This window comes from Myripristis murdjan, chromosome 6 (assembly GCF_902150065.1).
Source record: "Myripristis murdjan chromosome 6, fMyrMur1.1, whole genome shotgun sequence".
NCBI lineage: Eukaryota > Metazoa > Chordata > Actinopteri > Holocentriformes > Holocentridae > Myripristis > Myripristis murdjan.
In genome coordinates, this window is record NC_043985.1 from 2,719,213 (window position 1) to 2,732,279 (window position 13,067).

The window sequence follows — 13,067 nt, forward strand, 5'->3', positions numbered from 1 at the left end:
TGTTAGCTTCAATGTGTGTGTGTGTCTCCTTACTCGGTGGGACAGTCTTCTTCATTTCCTCCCGCAGCACTTTGTCCATCCTGTTGGTTAGGGCAGAGCTTAGGGTGTGGCTGAGCTGCTGGCTGAGCTGCTCCTGAAGTTGCTGCTGATGACTCTGACTCTCTGCCAGCAGCCGCTCCAGTCTGCGCTCTGAAGTCGGCACAGGTCAAGGCTCAGCAGAATACATTGTCAAAAGCTCATGTTCAAGGTAAGTGTGTCTGTGGTAAAGGTAGTTCGATATGGGTTTGTCCCAACAGTCATATGTGTTCCCACTAAATAGAAAAAATATCCTGCATGCAGCACCGTTTGGTGTCCCCTGTTACACTGTTTTCAATGTAAAATGGGACACAAAGCCGTCAACATTTGTTATGAGGGTTTTGTGGACATGACACTAAATGCCTGCAGGTGGGAGCTGTGCCATCAGGTAAAAGCAACTGATGTGCATTTAAAGTTCCACAAGAAACTGTGGCCGTGTGGTTCTATCAGTGTCCTGAGAGCCTGGATCTCCAAAAATCTAAACTTTCCAGAGATTAAAAAAAACAAAACAAAACAAAACAAAAAAACACATCAGCGCCAATTTAAATTTGATGTGTTTAAATTTGATGCTGTGTGAGTCTGTCCAAGCAGTCATATTGCTTCTCATGGCAAAGAGACATGGCTTGGCTATCTTGCCACTTCGGACTAACAGAATTTCAACTGGATCATGTACTACAATGTGATGTGATGGGTTTTATCTTCATACAATGTACATTTATTACACCACACATGCATAAAACATTTATGCATGTGCATGTAAAAGGTTTGTTTAAAAAGAGAATTACTGCAGTAAGGATTCCAACGACTAATGCAAACCACTGTAATTTAACAATGCTTTGCATGACTATTATGGTATATTCAATGCATGTTGTTTCCACATCATCTGACAATAGTCAGTAAGGGCTATTAGAGAAGTTGGTTCTTATGTACCAAGTACCTCAGCTAACATGCTTAACTTGGCAAACATACTTCTAGCAGGGAAATACAACAAGGAATAAGAGAAAAAAGAAAAAAAAAGCAATTGACAAAAGGTAGTGAGCACAAATGACAAACTTTTCTGTCTCTTCTCAAGGATATTTTTTTGTATCAGAAAACCCATTCAGGAATGGCTAAGCTTTACTATTGTACACTAATGTGATCCAAGTCTGACAGTACAGGCTGTGTAGTGATGGATCCATTGAAATTGTTAAAGCTCCCACAGAATGTAATTTCTTAGCTCTCATCCAAACTTGAATCATGCCAGCCTAGTGTGCACAGCCGGTTTCAGTTTGGCTCACATTTAATGTGTGGCACAAATTCAAATAAAAAAAAAAAAAGCCCAACAAATTCCATCATGTTCCATAAGTTAAGGGTAGTGTGAAGGATACGCTCCTGCTCCTGGTGACTGGCTATGACGTGCTCGACCTGGGCCATAATGGAGCTCTGCATGGCTTCCATCTGTCCACGCAGTTCTGCTAGCTCCCTCTGCTGGCCACGCAGGAGCATCAACAACTCCTCTTGAACCTCTGCATTCATCTGCAGGAAGATGGGGAGGGGGGAGGAAAAGTTGGAAAATGGAAAGAAAAAGACAATGTTCAAACATGGCAAATATTATACTAGCTTACACAGCATGACCAATTCCTCTGAAAGGGCAGATAACAGTGTAAGACATAAGTGAGGAGACAGCAGGCAGATGAACAGGAGGAAATCAATAAATATATTGTCACTATCAATTACTTTAATTAAGTAAGGATATTTAAAAACAATTTTCTAGCAGAATTAAGACCTCTTTCTATAGCTCAGATACCATGAGGACAGAGGACAGAATAAAGAGTGGAGAAATGAACTGACAGAGAGGAAAGCTAATGCTGGGTTACCAGAGAAAATCAAAGAAATCTGATCTTTTCTGGACTAATGAAATATAAATCACTGATTGATGGTTGCATAGAAAACATAAGATCTGCCTATGGCACTGTTCAAATTTAAATCAACTGCTACTCCAATGCAGTCATTGATGGAATATCAGGAGGACAAAAGATTTATGAACAGGAACTTAAAAAAAAAAAAAAAAAAAAAAAAAACAGGCACTTGCTACAACTGACCTGACCAGAGTCCGTCTGTCTGGACTGAGAGGATTCACTATGGAGAGAGAAAAAAAAAAGAAAGAATAAGCAAACATCTTGACATCTATACCCAAATCAATAAGTGTACTGAGAAGAAAGTAAAGCTTCAAAGGGATTTTGGGAAACATGACCATTGCAATTTTAAATTCAATCTTATTTAAGGGAGGATTTGCTACAAGCGTCCAGTTATCTTTATTTTAAATGTTTTTGAGCCAGATCAAATCTCATCTGAGGCACTGAGCTGGATCTGGATCAAGCAGGGCAGCATGCTACACTGCTGTGAGATGTTAGGGGGGAGATCTTGCTCCACCTAACAGAAAATTTATGAAGGGACAAATTCACTTATCTGGTTTTGTTTTAAACAAGGACAAAAAATAACTCTAAGAGGGATGCAGCAATAGATTTGGCTCACTAGAAAATGTGATGGGCATAAGCCTCGTGCTCTCTGGTGTTCAAACAATGCAAAATGGAAGGACTGAATAACTGAATGTCAATTTCTTAGATATTTAACTGAATGTCATTTTCTTAGATATTAAACATCAGCTGAAATTGTGAAAATTGTTTCAACTGAACAATGCATATCTTTTTTTTATGGCAAAATCTGATTATCATAAACTTTTGCTATATTTGTAAGACTCAGAGATCAACAAACCCATCCTCTTTCTTGCTCTTCCTCTTCGGTTTGGGTGAGCCTCGCGGTGAGGTCTTCCAGTCTTGAACAGGGAGTCTGTGAGAGGAGCGAGTGCCACAGTTGCCCGAGGAAGACGCCAGGCTGGCCACCTCATCATCATGGTCACTGGGTCAAATACACATGTACACGCACAGTGGGGTGAGACTTGGGACTTGTGTTTGTCTGCATGTAGTGTTAATTCTTTTGGCCCAATTTCATGTTTATGTTATATACCCCCCCAAAAAAGCCTGGCAGGTTTAGATCCATTGTTTAAAAAAAAATTAATAAAAATAAAAAAATATCACAGCAGCTCCAACCTGCTCTCATAATGCTTGTCTCCTGTGATTATCTAACATGCTGTGGTATTAGCATGGGCAACAGGCAAAACAATGTACTGTAGACACAGAGATGACTTATAGGCGACCAATAGACAAACCATTAGACACTCAAATAAAGACAGAATAGCCAACTGGAAGAATAATTCCCCCTCAGAAGAACAGCTACTGGCAACAACTGAAGAACATTTTTTCAGCTTTTCATCTAAAACAATGGTATACAGTGGCAATGGCAATGGCTGCATTACCTCTGCTCTGCACTTGGGTCTTGACTATCATTCTGTGAGAGGTGATACAAGCGCCTGTGGTAGGGCGAACTCATGTGTCTGTCCTTCAGCTCCTCTCTTGAACTACAAAATAATAGACATGTATCACAGTTAACACAACAGCACTGCCACTGTTTGTTCATGTTAAGGTGTGTACAGTATTGTACAAAAAAAAAAAAAAAAATAAACATATCATATAAAAGCTTAGTATTTTCCAAGTAAATGGCTAGAGATGGCAAAGACCTTGAATAACTCTCCAAATGTAAGTTTTCCTTTCATACCAGTCAGATTTTGTAAATTATATTTGGAATTCTGTGATACATTTCAGTCAGTGAGTATATAACGGACACATCTGTGTATGTGCCTATTCTTACCAGTCACCAAGTCCATTGTCCCTCAGACTGTTCCTAGTTTCCCTGGTGATATCAGGTGCTGCTGGCCATGGTGTGTGGCTGACACTCCCATCTGAGGGCCCTCCCCCCGCTGCAGTGTTCTCCTGCGACAGGGCAGTCTCCAAGAGAGAAGGGGTGTGGCTCAGTCTTGCCTCAGGCTCTACTGACCCTCCCACAGGCCCGTCTACACCTCCCAGCTCCAGGGGCAACAAGCTGTGAGACAGATTGCTTTCTTAACACATTCCACTAAATGGCACATTAGAATGCATCATTTATAGTATACTAGCAATCTAGTATACTAGCACATTATTATGATTTGCACTGTGCTTTTAATTTTTTAATATTCATAAGGCCTTCTGTTAAAGAAGGCGAGTTGCTTTTCCTTTACCTGCTGTTGTTGGGCGTACGTGGCGATGCAAGGAGGTGCAAAGCGGAGGCAGCGGAGGCCATGCTGTCGGTCTGGAGGGCAGAGAGGGGGAGAGGCTCTGGGTTGGAGATGAGGCCACGCTGAAGCTGCAGGGTTTGAGAGGCAATCTCCGGCATGTCCTGAGACATGACAGTGGAGGCAGAGGAGATGACGTCGGGGGAGCGGGCTCTGGTTGGGGAGGCCTGTGGTGGAAGGAGGGGCGGGTCCAGGACCTGTGAGCTGTCAAGAGAGAGAGGGCCACTGGGCGATGCCAGAGCCTGGAGGGAAAAAGAGAGGAGAGGCAGGGAGAGGTAATTATGTTACAGCGTGCAGTGTTACAGAGAGATAATTTACACTGAACTGATCATTACTGCAGGATGAACCTTGACGGGGTGAATCAAACAGGTGCAGAGGGGCTTCTGTGCAACAACAACTGGCTTGTTCTTTTCCGTATTGCTTATTCCAGAGCTACTTACCAAAGACATTAATCACCTAATATGAAATAATAGCTTAAGCATTTTCCAGGCTTATAAAAAACAGCTCAGCAGGACTGTTTACAGTAGAATCAACATAGTTTTAGAGTTTTAATTTGAAATGAAATCCACATGACTGACCGGACTGTGGAAGTAGTTACTGATATCATTAGATATGGAACAACCGGTGTGTTACAACATCCGGTGGGGGGTGGGGGTATGGGCAAGAGACAAGCAGACGAAGTGTGCATGTCTAGTCCTACCTGCAGGTTCTCGAGTCCCGGGAGCAGAATAGAGGCCGTTCTAGGGCTGCTGGTGGAGAGAGTGAGACTACTGCTGCTGTTGTTGCTCTCTACTCTGTTAGGACTCTGGCTCACATCCTCTACAGCTCTGCACATAGTCAGACAGACACACACTACTCAGATGCAGACTCAGTGGTGTGATCACGACATACAACACAGCAGAACATAAAGGTGGTTCGGCCAAAATGACAATTACATTTACAGAAACAGAGTCTGCAAGTCCAAAAACCTTCCAAATAGGAGTTAAATTACTGTACCAAGGTCAGAGTGACTGTCGAGTTGTTTAGTACTGTCCTAACAACAATGTAAGAATAGAGATCAGACAGCCTGAATGTATGGTCACATTCCAAATTCCCGTTGAAACAATTTTATATAGCAAGGACAACCTTGTTCATTTTCATTTTATTCCATTTTAAAAATACTGTCAAATCAAACAGCTTGAGAAAGACTGAAATAAATCAAGTTCTGCTCTACTAATAACACTTACTAGCCAGTTATCACTATATTGCAAAGGAAAGCCCACCTGCTTGTAGAGTCTGAGTTGCTGCTGATGGCCGTCACGATGGTCAGACTGCTGGCACTGCTGCCAGGAGAAGCTGGCACCTGGACAGGTGTAAAGAAAATGTTTGCCTTAGGAAACTGATACAAATGATATGGTGGAAAATCTCAGCTGGGAGTTTGAAAAACAACATTAATCCACCCCTGAAAATTCACACGTGCTATATTCCAGGTCCCTTTAAGCTGCATTCAGTTTATCTGCATTCTGTCTAATCTGTCTTACATTCTCCACAACAACTTTTGATGTTAACTTACCACTTTAAGAGAAACTCACAACTTGAACATAATGAAAGGCAGATCACTGGAGCAGCTTGTACCACATATGTGATGCAAAATTTCAAGGTAATTCTGAACAATCTCCATTCCACAGTCTTTGCTGTGCTTTTCCTGCCTCATGACATAAAAGCTAATTTAATACTGCCTGTTTAGGATTATATAAACATAAATGTAAATATGCACATAACAAAAATATGCTACAAGAGTTTTGCAGGAACCACACTGATCTGCTCTGTCTGTCCATGTGTGGCAGATTATTTTTTTATTCATTTTGAAAAAAAGCTGACTGTTTTCTGGACAGGGTGAATGATGGGTTCGACTCCCTCAAATTTCATTCATTTTTGATGGGCAAAAAGTTCAACCATCTGATAAGTGACTAATCTGACTTTTGAAAAACAGATTACTCACCATGCATTTAGCTAATTACAGGCATTATGTGTTTGTTTTGGGAACAGCAGCAGCAAGCACAGAAAACAGTATGGCTCAAAAAAATAGAAGGCTGGTATAATATTAGGATCACTGTAGGTTTTCCAAGTCAGTTGTCATATGTTTTACACTGTACAGCCTTCTTGGCATATTTCCTGTACCTATGGAGCAAAAGGGACAAAAATCTATCCATCAATAATTCTGTTCAGTTTCTGACAGATGAGTGTAGCCACCCGTGTGGGGGCCTGTGTACGTTGAATGCCTCAGGCAGCACTCTGCTTGAGATGCTTGAGAGGAAGTGCTATTCATGGGACATGATGTTGCTAGGCTACTAATGAAAACCTGTTATAAGCATAACGCTTATTTGCCAAAGCTGAAGCATTACTGTAGTTTCAGAAAATAGCACACTAGGGTAAAGCTTGGCTGTCATAGTGACTGGGGATGTCAAACAGCCAGTGCTCTCCACTTGTTATTGAGAAAAAGAGGCCAGAGATGAATTAGGCTCATGAGAGTTGGTACCGAAGTGCTTGGGGTCATAAAAGCATCGGGCGTCATCAGCTTGGGCATCGCCCCACTGCCTGTGGTCGAGGCGGAGAGGAAGTCAGCGGGAGCGGGAAGAGACGGGATCTTCCTCAGGTCGTTCTGGGAGCCACTCCCCGACTCCTTGTCTGAGCTTTGGTCTGTCAGATGGTCGGAGAAGCCTGCTGAAGGCAGACAGCATGAACATGGAGCACTTCAGCTGAGCGGTGAAAGTCAAGATGTACAAGAGACAGGTTTGTGCAAATGTGTTGGGCAGTTGTGAGAAGACAAAAAGGGAAGACGGCAAACTTATACCTTATACCATACTTTCTCCATATCATGCAGGCCTAACGCATATGCATGTACACACACACAGACACACAAACAATCGCCATCAGTTGGGATTGTGTCATTTGTTGGTGCTACATTTTTGACTTCTTGAGACGGACTTGGTATAAACATGGTTACTTACCAAAGCCATCCTGAGAGTCAGAATGAGGCAGGAAGACAGCAGAGTTGGAACCAAGGTTGGGCTGGAACCAGATCTGAACATCCTGCAGAGACCTAATTACACACACACATATACATACCGATACATAAGAAGAGTAGGACAAGAAGACATAGTGATAGGATCATTACGAAACTCATCATGGGGTGAGAACTATTCACTCATCATAGCTCTTGTAAGTCAAAATTTGATTTGATTTTTGTAATCAATCCAGCTCTAGTTTAACAGCGGGAGAGCAGACAGTGATGGACTAGAGGGGAACTCACTTGGTGTGGACGCAGTATAGTTTGATCTGGATCCCAGACTTGGATTCCATGGGTCCTTGGCTGCCCTCTGGAAGTAACACACAGGCACATGCATGCGAGCGCGCGTACACACACACACACACACACACACACACACACACACACAGTCTTCAGTGCAATAATGAATTTTCTTCAAATTAATCTTAAGAAACTAAAGAGTGGTAAGGATCGATCTTGGAACATATGTAAACTCGACGGCATCGAAAATGAGGGTAACCTCAATGTCCATTCGAGAATAAATAAAGGTTGAATGAATGAATGAATGTCATCTCCTCTTTCCATTACTTTCAACGAGGAATGTAAAAATCCACCAGAAATAAGCTTTATTAGAAAAGTTTCGCAAAATGACAAAATGAAAGGTAGAAGCAGGTCTCTAAGCTTAATGTCTGTAAGATGACATCCACATTTTGTTTGGTGGCTGTCAGAATATCCAGATGGCTACCATTTCTGCCCTATACCAAATATGACCTATACTAAATCTATTATGAATGCTAACAGACACCACTAACAGCCTGACGGAGTGAGATAAGCTGTTTGCTGAGTGTGAGAGTGTGTGTTCACCTGTGGTCATGCTCTCGCTCTCCTCCTCTGCAGGGAGGACCTCAGTGTGCCTCAGTCGACTCTGGGTGACTTCCTGCACCCCGAAGCTGAGCACAGGGTGGGTCAATAGGAACTCTGACACAGCTGTGAAACTGGCCTTGCCTTTGTCCTGGTCCTGTCTCAGCTCCATCACGTACAGAACCTGGCAGGGGCAACGTGGCACAGTTAGTGTTGGACCTACTGGTAACAAGAGACAGGGGGACTTGGAAAAGTTTTAACATCAATTCTGTTTCATTTGTGCATGCTGTCTGCTTTTCCACATACAATAAAAGATTTTACTGCCCCTTGAAAATACTGAAACTAGTACACAAACGGAGATTCCACTGTAAAAGCCTATTATTATTCCTCAAACTCCATGCTGATACCAACTCAACATCGACAAAACCAACTGGCAACAGCACAGAAAGCAGTTAGTCTTTCTTTTAATCTTTTTTTTTTTCAAAATTACAATGTATCAAATTAGAAATGCCAAAAGAAAATGGAAAAACTTTTGTAACATATCCTCAATGTTACAAAAAACAAACTCACTTGGAGCGCAACAATTTTTCTCAATAAGGTAACCATACAAATGGCAATGGAAAAAAACATTTGTCAATGAGGTTTAATCCACCTGAGGAGTGGGTCAATTTCATTGCACGAGAGTTCAACACTTTCTTTGGACATTCCGGCATGCTGTATGGCCATTAGCTGGTGTCTTTGCTGCTAAATGCCAACAATATAGCCACCATTAGATGGTTGACAATGGGAAAAAAAAACATACATTTTTTTTTTATTATAATCAATAGTAATACTGAATTCTTGACATACTTATGCATTTTTCTTGTGCATAATTTTTGTTGACCCTCAAAATGTTTACTCAAGGAGAACACTTGGACAATTGACATTTTGTTTTCTGACCTTCCTCTGTACGTCACTCAGGATGAGATACTCGGCAGACAGGTCCAGGCTGGCCTTCAAACTTGGCAGAACAGACAAGTTAAACGGGTCTGGAGAGAACCTGAAGGAAGAGGACACTTTAGCATTAATATCTTGAGGCTTCAGGCCATAAACAAAGTAAATCAAACTCATCCCAAAAAAGAAAAATGAGTATTGACCATGTTTATAAAGTATGTCCTATGAAGAACACCACAAATACTACACTATATATTTATGGTTCAGTGTTATTATCTAAAATTGGGTCACTATCATTATCATCTGTATTAGGATAATGACAGCTTCTAAGTATTGTGATGATATGGCCTTCAATTTAGCTCTTTGTATAAATTACTCAAGTAGAATCAATTTGAACTTCCCATGGAGACTAGTATTTATCCAGAAATTCTGTATTGGTCTGGCCATGTCACACCGAGCACAGGAAGTTATGGAACACAACAGTGACCTGATGGTCTGTAAGCAAGTCCAGGAAACAGTACACCACATCTTCAGCTCCTGGTTCTGATCTGCTCCGGTTATTAGGAACCGCCAGAAAGGAACACTACAGAGACAAAGGGAGGGTGAAAGAGAATGCAGGTGAACTAAAAATAAGACAGCATCAGCCTCAGAGGAATACAAATAACCTACACTTTATACAAGAGCTGCATGTGTGTATGAATGCCTTAGTATATATGTACTAACTCAGGGTCCTGCTTCTTATGGTTGTCACAAAACAGAAGGCAGGAGAGGGGGCGTCCTCCATGTGGCCGCAATTCATGAAGACACCTGGAGGAGAATCAAGACGGAACAGAGAGAGAAAAGATCAGAGAGAAAACAAGGGGAGCAGTACACATATACACAGAGAAAAAATGAGAGAAGAACACCAGGTTAACACCATGTGTCTGTGGCACATTCTAATCAAGGTTTCTTTCCGTCAGATAATTCAGCTACTTTTTAGCCAGGACAATTTACATTTGAATTATGAAGTGTAAATGTACTTAGGAGTTCAGAGTTCCACTAAATATGTCCTCAAGTCCTTCCTTCTCTTCTTACCTGGGCTGGTCCTGTGTCCCCTCTATGTATATCTGCCAAAATTTGATGTATCCATCATGGCTGGCTGTGGCCAACACAGTACCATCTGGAGACAGGGCACCTTCGCTGACACGCTGGAGGAACACACATTAGATAACCTTTTTAGATAGTCTTTCGATCTCTCAACTAGAAACCTATGTAATCATTCAGGATTTCCCACATGGGGCAATGTGATTATTATTAATTATTTTTATTCAAGACATCTGATATTTTAAATAAGCCACAAGAATCAGCATTGTCTTGTGTGAGCAAGACATTCAGAAATTTGGCATGTTTATCGCAGCGGCAACTACTAGGTATACCGTAGTGGAAAGGCACAAAAAAAAAAAATCACTACAAGTTCACTAACCTGAACCAAATGGACAATACAAACAGGTTAACGCTCTAATAATTCTTCCATCTTTTTTATAGTTCATTTAGTATAGTATAGTTCATATAGTTCATTAGATAGTTCATTTTTGCAGTGCACCTGTGTCCTGGACTTAGTGTCTTTTCCTGACTCCTACCTGGGTGTGTCCTCTGACTGTGATGACCCCCTCCTTCAAATCTGTGGCATCGACAGGCCAGCTGCTGTTGTTGGCTCGCAGGACCTCCAGGTCCCAAACCTCTGCCTGTGAGGAGAAGAGGACAATGTCAAGCAGGAGAAGTCCAGGTGGGGACCTCATATCAAACCTGGAATAGAAGGAGGATGGGACAAGGTGGGTGGAGGATAGCAAAGCAAATGTGGAGAGGGAACCTGTTATTGTATTGCTTTGTCCTTAATAAGAGGGCTCTGTCTTCATTCATTGGTTCATAGGGCACGTTGGGGAATTATGATATGTGCTCTTGAGGTAGCGCAGAGTCCTCAAGGCCTTGTATAAAGGCAAACACAGATGGTACTCCTATTTACCTACCAGACCTTAGCTTGGTGATTTTATAACTATAGATTGCTGAACTGCTTCTTTCAGATAGAACAACACTATACTATCAGTGCTTTGGTCTTGACTGGTAGTTGACTTAATGTCTGTGAAATCATGCATATGTTTTCTGATTCAGGCATGATAAGGGTCAAGTTTTCTCACAAAAACAGCTTTGATTCTTTCCCTTCTTGTTGTCAACAGTAATGATTTGTTAGTCGGGAAAAAGTTCCAGATATAGAAATGGTTATTTTGATCTGTTTAAGCACATTAATGTGGGTCTGGCTCTGCTGTGAAAATGAAGCTATTCACAGCCCTCTGTGAATTCATACCAAACCATGATATGAATCCCTATCTACACTGTGGTTAAAATACAGCAGCAAATGTTCTCTCCTCAACCAGGCACTTCCGTAGGTGACTCAACACCATTTACAGGACTTACTGTATTCAAAAAAAAAATCCTGTGGGCTGACAGAATAGTGAAAGTGATGGGTCAATTTCGTGATCTATCAGCTATTGTGGATGGTAAAAAAAAGTTAGCTTCAAGGCCTGCTTTCCACCACTTAATAGATGTGAGCCAGCCAACAAACAGCAGCTCAGGGTCTATTTGATGTTATACCCTGTCCTCATGTAGGAGGGCCAGAGTCTGGCTGGTGTCATCCTGGTTCTCCTCATGGTCATCCAGGATGAAAGGGCACCAGATGAGACGGCGATGCAAGTTCAGAGGAGTGTCCTCTGGCTGTCGGATATGGACCACCACCTGGTCTCTGTTGGGAACACTGATTAAGGCAAATGGAAGTAAGACCGGCCTCTGAAGGAGTCATTTCTGTGTTTCCTGTGACAAAATCAGGTTGAGATGGCTACGTTTTTTTGTAAAATTAAAAAGTAATTTTGTCACGGTTTCTCAGGTCTTGCCAAGCCAAAAGATAACATAATTTGAAACTATATTATAGTATCATTTTCTTAGAATATTTACACAAAGAAAAATTATGAAACTCTGAAAGCTGAAAAACAATTGCAGATAATGATTACCATTATTGTTAAGAAATCTACACACTTCCTCAGACCTCTCTACCCTCCCACACACTGGCTCCTTTCTAGGACTGGAAAAATGTCAGGATACAGTATCTTGCTGCCGGTGCAGGTGAGCTGCCAGACCACCAGGTTGCCGGCTTCGTCCACGCATCCCAGCAGGGAGGAGTCGAGGTGGGCAAAGGCCAGGTCTGTGACGGCCCCAGTGAAGCCCTTCAGCAGGGAGCGCTCAGTAAATCCCACACTCAGCACGCGAATCATGGCATGGTTGTTGGCTCCTGAGGGAAGAAACATTTATTCTGAGGGACAAAACAAGTCAGGAGCACGGGGCACCAGAGCACTAAATCTAGATTCAGACACAGATTCTGATTCTGTTTACTGACAAAAATGCATCAGGTTCGATAGAGTCATGGAAAAATCGTACATACTAATAGTGACACTATATGGTCGGATTACAGATAAGGCAGAATGTTTCACCTGACAGCTTGACACCTTCTTAAAATGATTTAAGGTCCACATTACAGGCCGACTGTGGATTTTCCAGATTCCAAATTCAAAACAGAGCCCTGCTGTAAATATTTTTTTTATTATTTACTTATTTATTCACACATCATCATCACCAAGAAATATATTGACATTTTTCAGTGCACAATGGCCTGATGTGTGAAAGGGTCGTCCCAACGAAGCTATTTAACACTTTTAGAGGGGGCCCAATTTCTCACAAACATAGTGACTGGCCAAATATCCATGGTTGTAATAATATACAGGCATACATACAACAGACAATCCCAGCATTTTAAATATGTCAGTAGTCCATAGGTAATGGAAAGAAATAATAAAATAAGAAAGTAAGTTGTCTGGTGACCCAATTACAATTCAGCAGTGCAAGGTATCTTGATCTGTATATACATGTATATTCTCA

General features: G+C 41.7%; 1 protein-coding gene across 2 annotated transcripts in view; it reads right to left on the bottom strand.

Moving 5' to 3' along the window:
- The window catches only part of edc4 (enhancer of mRNA decapping 4), a 39,096-nt gene that overhangs the window by 16,951 nt on the left and 9,078 nt on the right, over positions 1-13,067 (bottom strand). The window contains exons 5-24 of one of the 2 annotated variants that reach the window (XM_030053342.1): positions 12,237-12,423; positions 11,733-11,880; positions 10,724-10,828; positions 10,179-10,291; positions 9,828-9,911; positions 9,592-9,687; positions 9,111-9,210; positions 8,175-8,355; positions 7,575-7,641; positions 7,273-7,364; positions 6,801-6,982; positions 5,545-5,624; positions 4,983-5,109; positions 4,229-4,524; positions 3,823-4,053; positions 3,431-3,532; positions 2,830-2,973; positions 2,157-2,193; positions 1,443-1,590; positions 34-189 (exon numbers count right to left, since the gene is read on the bottom strand). In XM_030053342.1, the coding sequence (XP_029909202.1) occupies positions 34-189; positions 1,443-1,590; positions 2,157-2,193; positions 2,830-2,973; positions 3,431-3,532; positions 3,823-4,053; positions 4,229-4,524; positions 4,983-5,109; positions 5,545-5,624; positions 6,801-6,982; positions 7,273-7,364; positions 7,575-7,641; positions 8,175-8,355; positions 9,111-9,210; positions 9,592-9,687; positions 9,828-9,911; positions 10,179-10,291; positions 10,724-10,828; positions 11,733-11,880; positions 12,237-12,423 (2,676 nt within the window). Of the gene's footprint in view, positions 1-33; positions 190-1,442; positions 1,591-2,156; positions 2,194-2,829; positions 2,974-3,430; positions 3,533-3,822; positions 4,054-4,228; positions 4,525-4,982; positions 5,110-5,544; positions 5,625-6,800; positions 6,986-7,272; positions 7,365-7,574; positions 7,642-8,174; positions 8,356-9,110; positions 9,211-9,591; positions 9,688-9,827; positions 9,912-10,178; positions 10,292-10,723; positions 10,829-11,732; positions 11,881-12,236; positions 12,424-13,067 lie in introns of both variants that reach the window. The other variant, XM_030053341.1, reaches the window with a different exon arrangement.